General features: G+C 40.4%; 1 protein-coding gene across 1 annotated transcript in view; it reads right to left on the bottom strand.

The window, feature by feature from the left end:
• Window positions 1-18,931, bottom strand: part of mtf1 (metal-regulatory transcription factor 1) — a 125,901-nt gene that overhangs the window by 10,264 nt on the left and 96,706 nt on the right. Inside the window, exons 7-12 of the mRNA XM_068011153.1 lie at window positions 14,953-15,030; window positions 13,213-13,306; window positions 10,493-11,046; window positions 7,381-7,444; window positions 5,550-5,949; window positions 3,612-3,661 (exon numbers count right to left, since the gene is read on the bottom strand). Of these exons, the coding sequence (XP_067867254.1) occupies window positions 3,612-3,661; window positions 5,550-5,949; window positions 7,381-7,444; window positions 10,493-11,046; window positions 13,213-13,306; window positions 14,953-15,030 (1,240 nt within the window). The remainder of the gene's footprint in view (window positions 1-3,611; window positions 3,662-5,549; window positions 5,950-7,380; window positions 7,445-10,492; window positions 11,047-13,212; window positions 13,307-14,952; window positions 15,031-18,931) is intronic.

The following is an 18,931-nucleotide window of genomic DNA, read 5'->3' as shown; positions in this document are numbered from 1 at the left end:
TCAACCAGCTCAAATGGTAGGCGTATCAAACCTAACAAGACACAATTTGGCTTTAGTAAATGTACATCTTTCACAACTGTAGCATAGTAAGATGATTCAATGCACACTCCAAAAGTGATTTCAAAGGCTGTGCTATAAGAGAGTTAATTAACATGCATCTTGCAAAAGAAAGTGCACGAGTAACAGCATTCATCAACGCAAATATGGTAACTACGAGTATACAATATTTTTGCAAAGGTTTGAAGTTGGAATGAAGGTTGAGATTTCATTCAGTGATCATATAAAAGGTATGCAGAAAAGTAAAGCCTCCAGCTAAACGCAAGCACTTCCAGAAATTCAAAGTCAGAATTCAGAGCCTGCCTCATCCATAATGGGTTTGGTTTTAAAATTTTATAAACTTTCACATTTTTAATATCTAAGCTGATGAGAAGTTTTAATATGGTAGACAGGAGCCACATTAAAAGTATGCTTCACGAAGATGATCAAAAGGAATAGTCAAACACATTCAGCACATTGAAATTATTAGTGATGGTGGGGGGGAGGGGAGTGGGCAGAGAATAGGCTACAAATTCTAATTCAGTTTGTCACTTCCAGGAAGATAACCAGGTCGAAACAATACAGAAACAAACAATCGGCCAGAATTTTACAGTGGGCCAACAGGAGCCGGACTCAGACGCAAATGTCGGTGCCGAACCCGCTTCCGCCCAGCCTGGGGATGAGACCCGTATTTTACGGACCCTGTGCCCGATTGCCAGGCCCCCCCACCACCCCAGGGTGCGGAAAGGCCGGAAGCTATAGCTGGGCAGCCTTTCACGTCCTCAGCATGCCTGCTTGCCACGGGTAAGATACCCGTGGAGGCGGGTGAGGCCCCTTAAGCGGCCACTTAAGGGTCTGGATTGGCCTCGGGCAGGCGGGCCGCCTCTCACCCCCTGCTCCCGCCCCCACCCCCCTCGGACCTCCGTAAGCTTGGTCGGAGGCAGAATTGGGGCAGTTAGGCCTCCTGGAGCCTGCCACTCAATTTTACGCTGCCCCCACCCCACCATCCGACCCGCTGGGGCGGCGTAAAATTCCAGCCATCGAGAGGAAGATAAATTAGGGATGCGGCCAAATCTGTTGTGTGTGATCCCATTCTATCCAATACATGCCTCTGGCTTATTTCTTTCCTTGACAACAGTGAAAGTTAGTCATAATCAGCCATTGCCCAACTCTGGGAAATTTGAGATCCAAGGCCAATGACAGTACGAAACGTGTCAGCTACATCATCCATTAGCGGTGTTTAAATATTATTTTTGCATTTATTTTATGATCACGTAATAACCAATACTGATTACACAACAGTACTGTAATTGAGGGGGTTTACAGGAACCAAATCTCAATTGGCTTGTTACCATCATCTGAAGTCCGTGATTAGATTAAGTCTTTAATCACTCCACAGTATCTTATCTTTTGGGCTCAATTTTGTATCAGCAGTCACCATCTGTGATGCTGATGCAGGTTTATATTAATACTGCAGGATAAATATTGCTAGTTTATATTCACACTGCAGGATAAATATTGATTTACTAAGTTTTGAGAAGTAATTTGCAGGTGATCACAGCTCACCATTTACGCAATGAATGCGTAAGAAGTGCTGAGTTGGTTGGATCTAGTTCATTTACAGGTGGTTATGCATCTCATTTATATTGTACAAGCCCTAGACCTCCAAGGAACTTCATACGCCTTAGTAATTCACCCTGAATATTCACTTTGAATACATCCAAGCAATGTGTTTGCTTAAAATGGCTTCAAAAAAATTATTTTACATTCGGATACTTTGACTTTACAGAAGAGACCACTAGATAATACAGGAATCAAAAGACAGTGAATCAGTAGTGAAAATAACGAAGACGCCACCCAATAAAGTCTGTAGCATCTGTAGGATTCATCAAGTACCACAACATGCAACACAGAATATCTCTTGGGATAGATCCTGTATATAGCCATATCTTGCCTCAAGTTTGATGTCTATTACGGGTCAAGTTCTGGTTCCAATGGTGAGGCAACAAAAACTTCTGCCAGGACAGAGTTATCTACTCGTTACTGTTGGGTTCCATTATGAAAGAATTCCAACTAAACTGAAGCCAGACTGCAATTCAAAAAGGGCACTTTATCCCAAATGCTTAGATTGACACGGAAGCTTGATAAATTACTGCAAATTTTTGTTTCAAGTTTACCTCTACAGCTGTTGAATAGGAAACTAAATCTATTAACGTGGCTTTAACAAATAAAACTACTTTTGCCAATGTTTATTACACTGTTAAACAAATATTCCAAATATATTTTGATATTTGAACTATAAAATGGACACCAGAATAAACTCAAAACTAATTTAATTGCACCTTCCAGGTCAGTAACATTGCAAAGAAAACTGCTGCTATTGCACATAAACTTACCAAGAAAGGAAGAATTTGAGGCAATTGGTTTAAAATCATTTCTCCAAATTACAGTCTATTCTGAATTCTGAATTCCAACTTTGTTTTGATTAACATTGCTTAATTTAAGTTACAGGATAATTCCATCTTATGCATCACAAAAATGACTTGGAGCTATGAGAAGTAGACTAATTTTTTTTCGACAACTAAAGAGCTTCCAAACAGCAATTCAGTATCACCTGTACCATGAAACCAAATAAACACTGATCCAATCACTGGTATTCCTGATTTTAAAAAGCTATCAGAATTCAGGCAAAGCTAATTGTTGAAGTGAAAGCATTAGTGTTGCTAACAGAATGCCTCTATTACCCAATAGTCTATTACAGAACTGGTCCTCCAATTCTAGTTTGCTGATTGACCTCATTTTCCATGACAAACCTCCAACATTCATGCCTTTGATTTACTTCCAATTGAAGTGATACTATATTACTTTACCTCCTGTCCCCTCCTCAAAGATAAAGCACCAAAACAAGTTTATTTTTCCTCTTCAGATCTCAGCTTTAAGGTCATCTAATTGTGCTCATTAAGGTGAAAACACAATGTGAAGATCTTCTGCATTAACTGTCAGCACCAACTATTCCCAGGTGATGTACAGCATGGGCAGGTGCAGAGTTAAAACACCTTTGGCCCCAAAGTGCCTTAAGGCGTGCATCAGAAAAGTACCCCAACTGTGCCATGCCCTGGTCTCAGCACTTCCGACATTAGTAATTATGGCCTCCTTGAAAGACGTGGTCATTGAACAACATTTGGAAAAGCTGGGTTTTGTGGCTCAAACCACTTATAGCTGGAATGAAACTGCCCAAACTTATTTCAACTCGGGTCCTTGCAGCTCCACTGATTTGGGCTGAATCATTGCTGTCACCAGAGTTTGAAAAAAAAATGCAACAACTAACTGTACCAGAGTTCACTGTATACCATATTGCGCCAGATTGGACTTGTGTTTTGAAATATGAATTCATTTATTTTGTACAGAACTCCAGTGTCAATTGGGGCAGTATAATTAATTAAATGCTTGAACAAAAAGAGCTGAGGAAACTTGGTTTAAAGGTGTGCCAAACAGGAACAGTATTTTGTAGAATTACTTGTTAAACTTGTGGCCACAATGGCAGCATCACAATTATTGATTTCACCTTTCATTACCTTGAGTATTGTCCAGATGTTTCAAACCTCTGAATAGAACTTGACAAAATCTTGCAGTGGAAAAAAAGAGGAATGATCATAAAACAGGTTGTGATACATATGCCCAGTGTTAATAAATAAAATATACATTTTAACGCAACTATTTAAAATCTAAATCTGTGAGCTTTAGTAAGCTTTTGCAAGTGGCCTACAAAGTCAGAACTCTTTCACATAAAGCACTGAGACATTTCTCATTATATTCCTATATATTCAACTCCCACATTCATAATCTAAAGGGTTCCATTGTATATTCACGTGCAGTTACAAGTGGAATCTGCATGACTAGCAACTTTACACAGTTGACTAGTGTTAACTAGAAGCAGTTGGTCATTTAGTATGCATGCAATTCCCAGCCACGTTGCATTAATGGGAGGACTGTGCCACAGCAATAAATGTGCAAAGAATACTAAATCACCCAATATATTAAATCATTCATTTGAAACTTCTCAATTGTTAAGTGCTGGATGCATTTTGAAACCACATAGGGACATCCTACAGCATTTTGGTACAGTCAGCTCGATCTGTTCTAATTTTGGAACACAATAAATTTTAGATTTTTCTCCTCAGTGGAACAGTTCTCCCACTACAAAGAACTCATTTTGATATCTTTTTAATTTAACAGGAGCTTGCACACTCCAAGGAGGAAAAGAATAGGTGCATTGAGAAAATGTTCCCTTCTCCTGCAGCGTCACTGTTAAATACAGCTTAAAGTTCTAGTAAGACAGCCCAAAACATGTGCCTCAACTGAAGCTCAGAACTGCTTTTCTTATTGTACCAGCATAACATTACCATTTCCCAAACCAGCCATCCCAAAGGCTTCTCCAACAGAGATTTGTCAATTCGGGTCAAACAGTGCGCAATTGTGAAAAATTTCATTCGGTCATCTCAAGTTCTTCAGGAATTAAATGAAGACAGTTCAAACACTATTAGCAGCTCATCCCATTGCCCTGGATTGGATCCAAATCTAGCTCCGAGAGACAGCACTGCAGCATATTGCATCACACCAATTTACTGAAAAGTCAGAAAATGGGCCAGATTACATGATCCATTCTAAACAGTATTCTGGGATTCTCACCAATTGTAATCTAGGAAAAGAACATGAGGACTAAAGTGGGCTGAATTTTTACTTGTATTTATTTTATCTGAAGAGGGATAACTCCAATTACGGATTGAAAATAAATTGCAGACTTACTATCACCTGACCCTGTAAAAATATTCAGATCCAAGACTTAATATAGATTCACTCAATGCTTTAGTGCTGCAGTTCTGTGTTTGGTCACTAGAGGCCCTAAGTGAGCTATGTAAAGACCATAAATAAGCCTCTGGTGGCAGAGCTCAGATGCTCCACCATAATTTTGTTTTCACTTTACTGGTCCAACCAAACTTTCATCAGCATGTTTTGTAGCTCAAGAAATAGCAGCTCCCAGACTTTAAACCAGTGAAACGATCCAAACCCAACTGGCCCATGATCTGCCCAGTTACAGTGCAGCCAATTTAGGGGAACTCTCAATGCAGCTTACTGTTCAATGCAATGACCACCAATAGACTGCCTGCACATCACAACATGGATGTTTGCCATTCGTTTTCTGTGGAACGATTCCCGGTTCCCTGGCCCTCCCCTCTCCCTTTCACTTGCTGAGACTCCAGATTCAATCCAGGTCCAACCAAATCTTCCAAGTCTGTTGCAAGTTTTGACTCCGAACTGAACCTGGAGTAGAAGCATCCTCCTTTTCAGTTTACACAAAGCATTTCTGGATCTATTTAAACAGCAAAATGCTCAGTGCAAATGGCACATCCATGTAAAAGAGTCCCCCTTTTTTAAAAAATCCTGCATAAGTAAAAGATGGGAATTTCTTTGAAAAATAATCCAGAAAAATGGCCATGACTGAGTAACTTTACTTGGAGAAGCTGTTCAAGTCTATTTCTTCTTCCACCTTTTGCAGCAGTGCCTGAATGTCATTTGCTTCAATACCAGACAGGTTTGAAGGGGTCGGACTCCCAAGAGAAAGAAACGCAGTCACATCCATATTGTTCAAGCCCGGTTGAGGGTCTGTCTGCAAGGGCTGCTGCGTGGCCTGACTGCTTCCCTCAGAGCTGGCGGGGAAAGTCTGAGACTGCAGCAGAGTCTGCTCCTGATCAGGGGGAATCTGGGAAGAACCAGCTTCCTGCGATGGATTTTCCTTGCTGTTGGAGGCTTTATCTTTTCCCGAATCACGGCAAACACAGTGGCACTGACAAGACTCCTCTTGCTTGATGATTATGACAGGAACACTCAAGCCTATTTGCTGCACTGGGTTTCCTGCAAGAATGAGAAATGGAAGATGACACACATTTATTCATAAGATGCAATCTAGCCCGCAAGGCCGAGGTAGCTCAGGTACCGATATTGCACTTACATTATTCACTGGTTTGCCCTGTTGGAGTCAGGAGCTTTGAGCAGCACAATTTGTTAGCGTTGCTTCATTTTTAGATGACATTTGAACCAGAACATAAAGATAGGCTCAGTTTGCAGCTCAAGATACAGGCAGATTAATGGAACACAGATCTCCACTTTATAGACAGTCCCCAGAAACAGGCTGGTAGAGAGCATGCAGGGTTATTGAAAGGGTCAAAATCCTGGAATTCCCTTCCTAACAGCATTGTAGGTGTACCTACACCCCAAGGACTGCAGCAGTTCAAGAAGGCAGTTCACCATCACCTTCTCAAGGGAAATTAGGGAAGAGCAATAAATGCTGGCCTAGCCAGCAATGCTCACATCCCATGAACCAATAAAAAAAACATGCTCCATCCTGCTCTCTGGACATGCTTAATTAAGGATCCTTAGGCAGCAAATGTATAGCAACCATGTTGAACCACAGAAGACAGAATTTGGTAGGTCTGCCCTAGCCACTGGAATCGCCATTTCTATACAAGAGCCTGACTCCTCGTGCACTTTGTCAGTGTTCAGTAGTGAGTGGAGGATGGGGCCTCTTGCTGTATCCTAATGCACTGGAATCAGCACAAATGGAACATAGAAAACAATTTACTTCATTCAAGATTAAATATGAATACTCTATTACACTTCTCAGGTCAGCCTGCTAAATCACTTCCCACAGATCTTCAATTACCTTTATGTATTCCAGAGGTATCCAAAAACCACACCCTAGCCCTAAAAGTCCAAGGAATTCAGTCCTGTTTGTGCAAATATTTTTGTTCACTAGCGTGTGAGGGAATTAAGTCATCCAGAGTGTCAGACTGGACTCTTGCATAGCCCAGAATGGGTAGGGTTGGCAGCTCCCTTCCCTGAAGTTGAGGTTTTAGTTATTTTTCTGAACCCACAATTGACCTGGTTTTGAAACTTGCCATGGTGGGGCCAGGACTCATGGGATGCTAGCAGAGTACCATAACCACTAGGCTACCATACTGTTGAGAGCATCACAGCAGTGGTTCCAGCCAGAGGCCCTCCATCATGTCCTCAGGCCAATATAAACGGTCTTGACAGTATCATCCACAAGAACAAATATGAAAAGAAATAGATGTGAAAGTTTGGAAAAGATGTTCTTCTCTGATGGATAAATCTGAAATCAGAACATCTGATTCATGAGGTCCCATAACATTCGCTTGTGTGGCCCAAGACGATAAAAGGTCAGGACACCTTGATGTATTCCACCTTATTGTGAATTAATCCACTCAAAAGTTATACCAAAATTTGAAAACAATAATGATTTGGAGAAAACCAACATCAAGTTACCTGTGTTGTTAGTGACTGGTATGGCTGTGGTAAAAAACACTTTTTCTACTTTAGACCCTGGATGCTGAAATATAAAAGGCAATTAGAATAAAAAGTTTTAACTTAATCATTTAGTCATAAATAACACACATCAGTTGTAGAAAATAATTAATTTTGCCATGCAACAGCACTAAAGATAGCAGTATTCACCGGGTCACAACACATTTACTCGCTACTCTTCTACTCAAATAGCACTTTGTGACCCGTGACACCTCCAACAGTAAATATTCTATTTTTTTCCCCACAGGGTTATGAACCTTTGGAATTCTCTACCAGAGGGTTGTGGATGCTCCATCCTTGAATACATTTAAGGCTGGGATAGACAGATTTTTGGTCTCGTAGGGAATCAAGGGATATGGCGAGCGGGTGGGAAAGTGGAGTTGAATCCCAAGATCAGCCATGATAGTTTTGAATGGCGGAGCAGGCTCAATGGGCCGTATAGTCTACTGCTGCTCATATTTCTTGTGTTCATTATTGGTGACTTTATGAAGACAGGTGAATGTAAATGTAATCAAAAAGTGACTTCAAACAGCTGTAATTTTCTTTTAAATCCTTCACTTTGTGATAAATACACTGAGCTGTCTGGAGACAAATAAAGTTGTGACTGCTGCCTTTATTGGTTGAAATAGTGAGCAAAGAGTGAGCAAAAGAAAGAGCAGCAAAAGAGAAAAAAAGAAAATGAAACTAAGAACTTGGCGTTGTAAATTGCCTTTCACCATCTCAGGACATCCCTCCGCACTTCACTGCCAAAGTACTTTTGAAATGTAGCCACTGCTACCATGCATGAAAATACAGTAACCAATTTGCACACAGCGAGATTCCACAAATAACTTGATAAATAGTCAGATGACGGATTTTAGTGATGATTAGAATCGACCTCATTCCTTCAATAGGAATGTATGCACGTTTACAGAGGGGAATGGTGATGAAATAGAAAATAAAGGCCTCTCCCCAGTGGTGACTGGCCTGGTGCGTTTCCAGCATTTTCTGTTTTTTTGGTAGAGAAACTCTAATAGCTTAACTATCAAGGAAGTTTCACGCTTCAATATGTATCCTTTAGGTAGAGATATCTAGATAATGTGCGGCAATTGATTTCTTTGGTTCATTTTTTTTTTTAAGTCTGCAAAAGAAATTGTATCTTTGGAGGCCCTGATGAAGTGCTGGACGTTTTACAGGATCTTCTGTTCCCTGCCTGGACTACCTGTCGTAACAAGGCAATAAGAATTGGGTCTACAGAAGACTTTGCCAAACAACATGCAATGACGAAGTGAAAAGATTCTGGAAAGAATTAAGATTTTGGACTTGTGGTTTTTCTGAATCAGCTTAAGTATGGTTCATAGGAAGCATCTGTCTACACTACTGCAACATAATTCCTTCTGGATATGTGATGCGAAAACAGTACTTTTCAAACTTTTCTTTGTGGGGATCTCCTGCAATGATTAACAATCCCCTGGGGTTCCCTGCAAATATCAACAATTTCTGAATCACATGCATTAGTTACTCAAAGGAAAACAATACGACCATTGCAGAAAATGCTTTTATTCGCATTCAGCATTAGCAAACAGAAAAAAAGTCAGACATCTAGAGATTTAAGAGATTTCCAAAAGGACAAGGAACAGGGCAGGCAAGTGGGATTAAGAGATAGTACCAGCACAGGCTCAACTGGCCCAAATGGCCTCCTCTGCTGTATTTTCTCTGATTTTATCTGACTCCTCTTACAGATGTTGCAGCATCCTGAGGATTCCAGTCTAAAAAGATATCCCCCAATTCATTAGACTAAAAAAATGAAATGAGATTTGAAATTTTTCATAGCTTCTGGAATTAAGCTCCTGTGAAAGATAATTATTACTGTTATAACCAATTCTTTTACAAGGAAAATGAAAGGATCAGAGATTATAGAAAAGCAGCAGTCATGATCGAACATTTCACTAAATATTATGGCACCAATCTTGGTGGAGCTGGAGAAATCTTTCCTTTGCAATGAAACTGGCCAAGGGTATATAATGTTAGTGAAAGCAAGGTGCTTCTGCTCAACTGCTTGTAAGAGTTTAAATTTCTCTGTAGGAAGTTTCCCTGTGGTTTTTCACTCGATGAAAGAGATTAAGTAAAATAGCAAGCATCCATGAGTGTAAACTGCACAGTCTGCTGAAAGCAGTCTTAATGAGCAATCAGTCTTTTGATTCGATACTTAGTTACTATGAGCACCACAGGGACAATTCAACTGGAACAAAATTTCAAGAGAAGCATCAAAAAAACCTGAACCATGCCCACGCAACATCATAATTATGATGTGATGTGTTGGTTACCAAAAACATGCTCTGGACAGTTTTTTTCACTACCGAGCACAGAACTTCCTTTTTTAAAAAAAAAGGTTTTCTGAATAGACATCAGACACCTGAGATTAAATTTAATCAATGGGCAAACCCTACATCACATCACACTTGCAGCCAAACGGTCTATAAATTGTTTATAAACTTCAACTATTAGATACTATTAATTTTTTTGGTGGGGGTGGGGGGGGGGGGGGTAGAAAAAGAGGAGGACAGTTACATGCAATGTACAGTTCTGGCATCTCATTATTTTCTCAAACAAACCAATGATAATGCATTGACATAAGGCTGTGTCCCATCAAAACATGCCAAAGCATACAATGAATTACTTTTGAAGTCAGCAATAGTTGCTTTTTAAGAAAACTTGCCAACCATTGTCCCCAGCAACAACATTCCCAAGAAAGCAACGAGATGAACCATCTAGTTAACTTGTACTCTGTTGTTAGTAGAGTGATAAATTTCAGCCAGGACAGTGAGAGAAGTCCCTGCTCACAATTACAGCGATATGTTATGAGTTGTCCCTCCATTTCAACCAATATTCCCTCTAATTTCCTTTCGCTGTGTATGGCCCATTTGTTGCAATGCACGGTCCCTTTAAGATTGCCACACAACCACACATTCGCATGTTAAACCGCTTCTTGCGCACAGCAAGTTCTGAGCTGCTGCTTGGCTGCGCATTTGCACAACTTAGAGGGAACGCTCGTCTCAACACAACTCAAGTTTTGGTTAAATAATAAACTCACCATTTTCTCAGTGTTTTGCTGAACAGTGCTGGCTCCATTAATGATCCATTGTAGATTCTGGTCTGCCATTACAATGCTGGGCTGTAGAATAGTGGTGCTCTGTGACGGAGTAATTGTTATACCAGAAGTGTTTGTACCTAAAGGCACATTTTGTACCATGGATGGCATTGGCTCTGTGTTATCAGATGATGGAAGGCCATTGCTGGACATAGCTGGAAGTCCTTGTGTTGGTGGTTGAGGCGTTGGGGGAGGTTGAATGAATTCTTGCTGATTGGTTGAGAATTGCGTCATCGCTGGAACAGGCACTTGAGGTGTCTGCAAAATGCTGGTGGGATTCCCAAATGTTGTTTGGGGTGCGTTGGTAGCCAAAGCATCCAATGAAGTGGGGAGAGGGCCTGTTGCTTGCTGGGAATGGTTCTCAACATTTGGCTGTGTCAAGGTTTGAAGTGGGATGGGAAACGACAACACTGATCCAGAATCTCCTACAGCAGTATTGACAATGGCTGCAGGCTGAGTATCACTGCCATATGTTCCAGGTATTCTAATCATCCCATCTTTAGTTTTAGGAGAGAAAATAATATTTTTTGCTAAAATCAAAACTACAGTTTGACAACTTTCAGACAAATTTTTCAACTGTGATTTTATTCCCTCTCCCTATTCCCACCCCCCCCCCCCCCCACCCCAAAGTTCCCAACAGCTATGCAGTCAGAAACAGCTGTAAATCCATCAGAGCTCTGATGCGTTATGTTCAATGACCAGCCAGAAATAGCAAGCTTGGACTTAATGCAGGAACAAATAAACCATTTCCCAAGTAAACTGAATGAAAGGTTTGAGCAAAGTCTAAAATCTTAGTGCCCTATGGAGTGAATATTTCTTGTAATCAATGCTCATTTACCAGAAGGGGAAAAAATATCCCTAGAAGGAATTGGTTTTATGTTATTTATCTCATGAAAATGTCAGAATATGGTGCGGACAAAGCCCAAAAAAAAACAATATTTACATTTCAATACCTCCAAAAGATATGCCAAAGATTGAAGCAAACTGTGCAGCTGCAAGGGGAACTGGGTCATGTATAAGGTTGTAGCTATCTAAAGCAATTTTTCCATGTGAAAACTGCCATTTGCCTTTCCTTTCACTGTTTGCAGGTCAGCTGAAGAGGAATTTGGAGTCTCACTTACTTTTGCCTCCTACTCTGTGCCAGATAGACCTTGCGTGGGGTATTGGGGGGGAAAAGAGAAGAGACAGGTTTAACTAAAATGGTGATCAACTACACTGCATGCCTTGTTCAAAATCCTTCAACCCATTCCTCCATGTATATATCTATATGCTTGAATGGATATCCAAAGATAGAAGGCTTACCTTCAAGATAAGCAATTTAGTGGCTTCAGTTTACCACTTCAGTGCTCTCTCCCTTCAAGGATAGAAAGACACTAACTACCCAATTTTTCACTGCCACAGTCAAGGTCGAAGAGAAAAGAAAATTCTGTATTAACTAACGAATTGAGAAATTCATTCTCCTTTCTAATAAATATATGGCATCTGGAAATGGGGATTCTCGTTCTTCAGCTGCTCCACACTAAACCTCATCTGCATGGCATTCCCCCCATCTCATTATTTTGCTGGTTTTCCCTCTTTCTCCCCATAGGCAACAGCTTGGTCTAGAGTGCTGTTATAGAGGCAAAGGCAGCCTTTCAGTACCTCAACCAACTGCTTTATATAATGTGTACCAGTGAGAAATTCCAACACGGTCAAGCCTAATCCTGTCCTCATTCAGCCTCCATGTGTGCTTGTTTTTCAGCAAAGGTCATTGAGCAGTGATAAGGAGCAGAGAGCCTGGTAAATTTTCCCTCACCCACTCTTGTTCAGGAATGCAAAAGCCAATTGTCGTGGCTGATCACTGCCTCAGCTGAGACTAGCTAACTCAGTACAGGTCAGAGATCAAACCTAAAATCCTCGTGGGTTTTTGTAGCCTTAACAATTAAGGCCAGTATTTGGGTCTTTTCCTCTTGATTTTCCCCATTTCCCCAGCTTCCATACACTCGTTATTCCCTGCAGAGTGCCCAAGCAATTTAACAGGCTTGCGTCAATACTGCTCTTTACATAGTTTGGAAGTATACAAGAGCAACCAGTGAAGGTTACAAACCCTTACATTTCCTCAACCTCACTGAAGATTATCGGGCTTTCAACTGTAGTCCTTCATTCAACAGCGGTATACAATCTCAAGGCATAACAGGTGGCCATTTATGGAAGACGTGAACAATGTACTTTGAGGCATCCTATCTGCTGCTGACTCAGTTTGGCTACATTACCTCAAAAGAAATTTGTTGTGCTGTCTCAAACAGAAGTCTATTTAGTATATATCTTTTAATATGTAGTTGTGAAAATCTACTTTGAACGAAAACCATTAATCTATATACTTCAACATTAAATTTCTTGGCACTCTATTTCTAAGCAGGTGATTACAACTCCTACCAAATCACCCATGTAATTAAAATGTTTCAAATTCCTATAGGGAGAACTTCAAACACTACCTTAGTTTGTAGTTATGTGGCTCCAAAACATATTTCTTAGAAGAAAACTAAATCATATTAAACACAACCACAGGAATGGCTAGAAATTTATATTTGCTTTTAGTTGGAGAGTGTAAGCCTGCACTGTTAATATACTTGAAATAAAATGCAATACAGCAGACAAAAGCAATTTACTCATACTGTTCATACCTGTCTGCTGAGAGCCATCATGGCTATCAGTGTTGTGAAACATGGATTCAAAGATACTTTCTGCTGAAATAGTGCTCAAGTCCCTTCCTTGGGTCTAACAAAGGAAACAAAACATGAATTAACATGCTGGGATTGGCAGGTGGGGGCAGCAGAATGAGGGAGTTATACGAAAGTGGCAAGCATTCTGGTTTCTGATAAATACATAATATGGCATTCAACCACTCCAGTTTCCTCCATCATAACTAAATCTTGAAATCCTACGATCACAAATTTACATTCCGATTGTTCAATTAGGAATTAGAATTCTTCCCCCTGTCCAAATTTTCTCCCCTCCTCTCCCAAAGCCACCTGGATTGAGATTCCATGGGCTCTTCAACAGCAGAGCCACCTTAAACAAGTTTTACCCTGTTCCCACTCCAGGATAAATTCAGTGATCCCAGGAGCAAAGTCAAGGACACTCTGCCGTTGATCCTCTGACTTGCACCTCTTCCAAATGAGAGTCACTGAATTTATCCTTCTAGGTTCACATTTATTTTCCAGTTAGGATCACTAAATTACAATCATCAGCAGGAAAACTGGCATACATTTGCTCATCTTGGTTCAGAAACATCCCAATCCATGCCCCAGTTAACAGGAGTGGAAAAAAATCCTGACAAATAAAAAAGGCCAAACAATCTGGGGACAAGGTTTTTATCTATGTGATAGCAGCAACAAAATTGTGACTGTCCTTTACAGCAAGATCATATAAATGTGCATAAACAGTAAACAGATTATTTTTTCACTTTAAATGATTAAAGCACCATGTAATTCTGTTCACAGGAAATAGGCCAGAAGAACTAGAACACGTGATAGAATTGGTCTGATTAACAATGGAGGAAAGAGCAAGTCTGGGACACTTGCACATATTGCTAGACATTAAAGAATTTGCTTGCAACAGAGTTGATGCAGATCACCTGTGGAATGAAAGGAAAAGGGAAAAGATGAGGAAAGATTGTGCATTTATTTAGCACCTTTCATGTCCTCAGGATCTCCCAAAGCACCTTAGAGCCAATAAAGCACTTGGAAAGTGTAGGAACTGTTGAAATGTAGATGCAGAAATTGTGTGCAGCAAGGTTCCACAAACAGAAGTGACATAAATGACCAGATTACCTGCTTTAACAAATGTTGGTTGAGGGATAAGCATTGGCCTGGACACTGATGAACTTCCCTGCTTTTCTTCAAATTGTGGAATAGGATCTTTTACAATCACCTGAGAACAGGACCCTCGGTTTATTGTCTCATCTTAAAGCAGATTCAACAGTCCAGCAAGCCCTCAGTAGTGTATGGAAGAGATATGCTCTGGTCTCTGAACAGGGGGTTGAACCCACAACCTTTTGATTCAGGGGTGACAGGCTACTGCTAAGCCAAGGCAACACCTAACTACAGGTTGACAGTTTGGAAAGCATCCTCTTTTTGGCTTAGTGAATAATTTAAGTGCATCACTCAATTAGATGACCAATCGTGACTGCATTAAATGATAAAATAATCGTAGAAGCAGATCCACTGTGAGATGAAATAAGTAAGCATTCAAGGCATGCTGGGAAATTCAGCCAGTTGTGTTACCTGATCAAATTGGATAAATGACACCCGAGTGAAATCTTCAAAAATATTCGTTTGAAAAACCTTAGCACTAAAAGAGAAAATGGCTTTTAAAGTATGAACATATTGCAGTTTCCCTACCAAAAACATGCAATGGCTTACCGACTGTGAATTTTCTCTGAGTTCTGAATCAGTAGATATCAAGCTCAGATCACTTAAACAAAGTGACTGGTTTGTCTCCTATAGACAGAGTTGAAAATTTTACACCATTAACTTATAAATCTATCATGAGTCATCCAAATCATCCTTCTTAATAGATGGGTCAATATTCTGTAATTAATGACCCATAATGCTTTCAACAGATGTAGATTTTCTATAACATGCAGACTTCACAAAGTGATTGAGAAGGTGAAGTACATGAAACCCAGTTCTCTTTCACTGGTCTAATAGAAGGCATTGGTGCACTGATTTAAAAATACGTTGGTACATTCATATTAAACCAAAATGAGAGAAACACACATCACTCCTTGATCCACATTTCCTATGGTGATAAAATCCTTTATAAAAGGTGAACAGACCGATTTCAACTTATCTTCACAGCATCATCTTTCATCAATGCCCTACACATAATTGAAGTCGGCAGAAGCAAATCATTGAACAGCTAAATGCTGTCATTCTTATTTCCAAATATATAGGTTTAAAGAAGGGTCTTCACTCAAAACTGTCATTTTTCTTTCTGATGCTGGCAGACTAGCATGTAGACTTCCAACAATTTCTGGTTTTATTTTATAAAAGGAAGCGGAGCTGGAATTGCAACTTGAGAGTGAGTCATCAGGATTCTATAAAAGCAAACAGGTTTGCAAACCACACAGAACCAGGGACGCAAGGAGAGGAGACTATGCCGGAGTGTAAAGTAGACCATGTGCAAAGTCATGAATTTGATTTATGTGGGAATTCGGTGCAGGGGGGGAAAGAGGTGCTCCTTTTCCTGCCTATTTCAGCCTCCAGTAGCTGTAGATGAAATAGAGGGTAACCTAGGGACAGCAGCGAGAGTTTGAAGAACTCGCGGGTGAGTCTGTGGGTTCAGAGCATTCTAAAGAAAAGCAAAGTGTGATTTACAGGAAAGAAGGTAAGTGACCGGCTGGTGCATATTTTTTGTTTCTCTTCCCTAAACGAGGGAATTTTAATGGGGATAAGCATAACATTAATTAAAATATGATTACAAGCACAAGCAAGACTACAGGCGTTAATTTTCTTAATTTAAATTTAAATTAGTTAATTAAAACAATAAGGATGGCAAGGCAGGTGACATGTTGCAGTTGTAGTATGTGGAGCTCAGATGCCAGTGTCATCCACAGCAACCGCATCTTCAGTGTCTGCAGCTCGAGGAACTTCGACTCAGAGTTAATGAGCTGGAGGCCAAGCTTCGGACACTGTGATGCATCAGGGAGGGGTAAAGTTACCCGGACACTTTGCTCCAGATGGCAGTCACATCCATAGGATAGGGTCTTCTGATTTGGTCCATGACCAGGGACAGGAGGGTGCGACTGCGAGTGAGGTAACTGTGGGGAGCGAGAAGGTAGAAGTGGAGGAGCCTCAGTCCTGGTAATTGTCCAACAGGTTCAAGGTTCTTCCACCTTGTGTGGATGAGAGCAGGGGGCTGCAGGGTGGATGAGCAAACTGACCATGGTACAGGAAGACATTCATGTAGGGGAGTAAATAGGAATGTAGTGGTAGTAGGGGACAGTAGAGTCAGGGGGATAGACACAGTTCTCTGCAGCCAAAAGCGCAGGTCTAGAAGGCTGTGTTGCCTGCCCGGTGCTGGAGTTCAGGACATCTGCTCAGAGCTGGAGAGGAACTTGCAATGGGAGGGAGAGGATCCAGTTGTCATGGTCCATGTGGATACCAACGACACACAGGACAAGGAATGAGGTTCTGCTTTTTAATTTAGCCCCTGGCTGTTCATCTAGAGATTATTACCTGAGCCACAAGTAAATTGGCATAGGGTAAGCAAGATTAGAGTGTTGAATGCCTGGCTCAAAGACTGGTGTGGCAGAAATGGGTTTCAATTCATGGGGTACTGGCACCAGTACTGAGGGAAGTGGGAGGTGTACCGTTGGGACAGTCTTCACCTGACCATGCTGGGACCGGTGTTCTGGTGACTAGTATAACTAGGGCACAGTAGAGAGGGCTTTAAACTAAAATCTTGGTGATTGGGGGTGGGAGCAAAAGAGGAATCACATGAGGCAAGATGTGGAAAATTAAAGAACAAGGTAATAGAGCAGGGTAGCGATATGGGTAATGATAACCAGAGTGCGGCAGGTAGGGAGAGACTGTATAAACTGAAGAGTGCACCAGCAGATAAGGCCAGAGTTTGCAAGAATGGTAAAAAGACCAAATTAAAGTCTCTGTATCTGAATGCACACATTATCATAACAAAATGGATCAACTGATAACACAAATAGAAATAAATATGTATGACTTGATAGCCATTTATTTCAGAGATGTAGTTAAAAGGTAACCAAGGCTGGGAACTGAATATTCAAGGGTATGAGACATTTCAGAAGGGCAGAAAGCTGGGAAAAGATGGTGGGGTAACTCTGTTAATTAAAGATGACATTGGTACTGAAGTGAGATGACCTTAGTTCAGAAGATTAAGATGTCAAATCAGTTTGGGTAGAAATAAGAAATAGCAATGCTAAGATGTCACTTGTGGGAATAGTTAATAGACTCCCTAACAGCAGCTACACTGTAGGACAGAGTATACAGGAAGAAATAAAGGGAGCTTGTAAGAAAGTTATTGCAATAATCATGGGTGATTTTAATCTTCATACAGATCGAACCAGATTAGCAAAGGTAGCCAGGAAGATGAGTTCAGAATGTACTCAGGACAATTTCTTAGAGCAGTACATATTAGTACCAACCAAGGAGCTGGCTATTTTAGACCTGGTAATATGCAATGGGACAGGATTAATTAATGACCTCATAATAAAACAGCCTCTAGGCAATAGTGATCATAACATGATGAAATTTACATTCAGTTTGAGGGTGAGAAGTGTGCATCTAAGACTAGTGTCTTATACCCTTGTAATTGCCTTTTTTTTTTTATGTATGGAGGAGAGTTGCCTAAAGTAAACTGGGGAAATAGGTTAAAAGGTAGGACAGTAGAGAAGCAGTGGCAGACATTGCTGAGAGTTACAAAATATCTCCTTGAAAGATATATCCCATTAAGAAAGATTATGAGAAGGTTACACGATCCGTGGCTAACGAAGTTAAGGATAGTGTCAAATTGAAAGAAAAAGATCAGTTGCAGGTAAGAAGATTGGACAGATTTTAGAAACCAGCAAAAAAATGCCAAATAAAAAAAGGAGGGAGAAATTAGAGTATGAGAGAAGGCTAGCTAAAAATATAAAAACAGATCACAAGAGTTTCTACCAGCATTTAAAGAAAGAGTAACTAAAATGAGCATTGATCCCTGTGAAGGGGAGACTGAGGAACTGATAATGGAAACAAGGAAATGGCGGAAGCAATGAACAGTATTTTGTGTCTGTCTTCACTGTAGAAGACACAAAAAGCATCCCAAGAATACTTGAAAATCAACAGGTAAAATGGAAGGAGGAACTTAAAACAATTCCAGGGAAAGGTTACTGGGAAACCTGTTAGAACTAAAGGCTGACAAGTCTCCTGGACCTAATGGCTTGCAACCAAAGGACTTAAAAGAAGTGGATGCAAATGTTATGAAAGTGCTTCGATTTTTAATATTTTAAGGATTTGTATCTTAGAATTATGGACTAAAATAAAGCAACTAATAAAAGCAAAATACTGTAGATGCTGAAAACCCGAAATAAAAACAAGAAATACTGGCAATACTCAGCAGGTCTGACAGCATCGGTGGAGAGAGAAGCAGAGTTAACGTTTCAGGTCACGTTAACTCTGCTTCTCTCTCCACAGATGCTGCCAGACTTAGAGTATTTCCAGCATTTCTTGTTTTCATTTTAGAATTATGGACATCGGTTCATTTGGGAAAAAGAAAAGATTCCATGGATGTGTTTTTGTTTTACAAGGCTCGCAGAGATCTTGTTTGAAAACAAACCTTTACAGGATGTCACATGCCTTAAGCTCAATAAACAGAAACCTTATG

Source organism: Heterodontus francisci, chromosome 31 (assembly GCF_036365525.1).
Source record: "Heterodontus francisci isolate sHetFra1 chromosome 31, sHetFra1.hap1, whole genome shotgun sequence".
Lineage (NCBI taxonomy): Eukaryota > Metazoa > Chordata > Chondrichthyes > Heterodontiformes > Heterodontidae > Heterodontus > Heterodontus francisci.
Note: the sequence above shows the minus strand (reverse complement) of the source record. Positions and strands in the feature narration are given on the sequence as shown.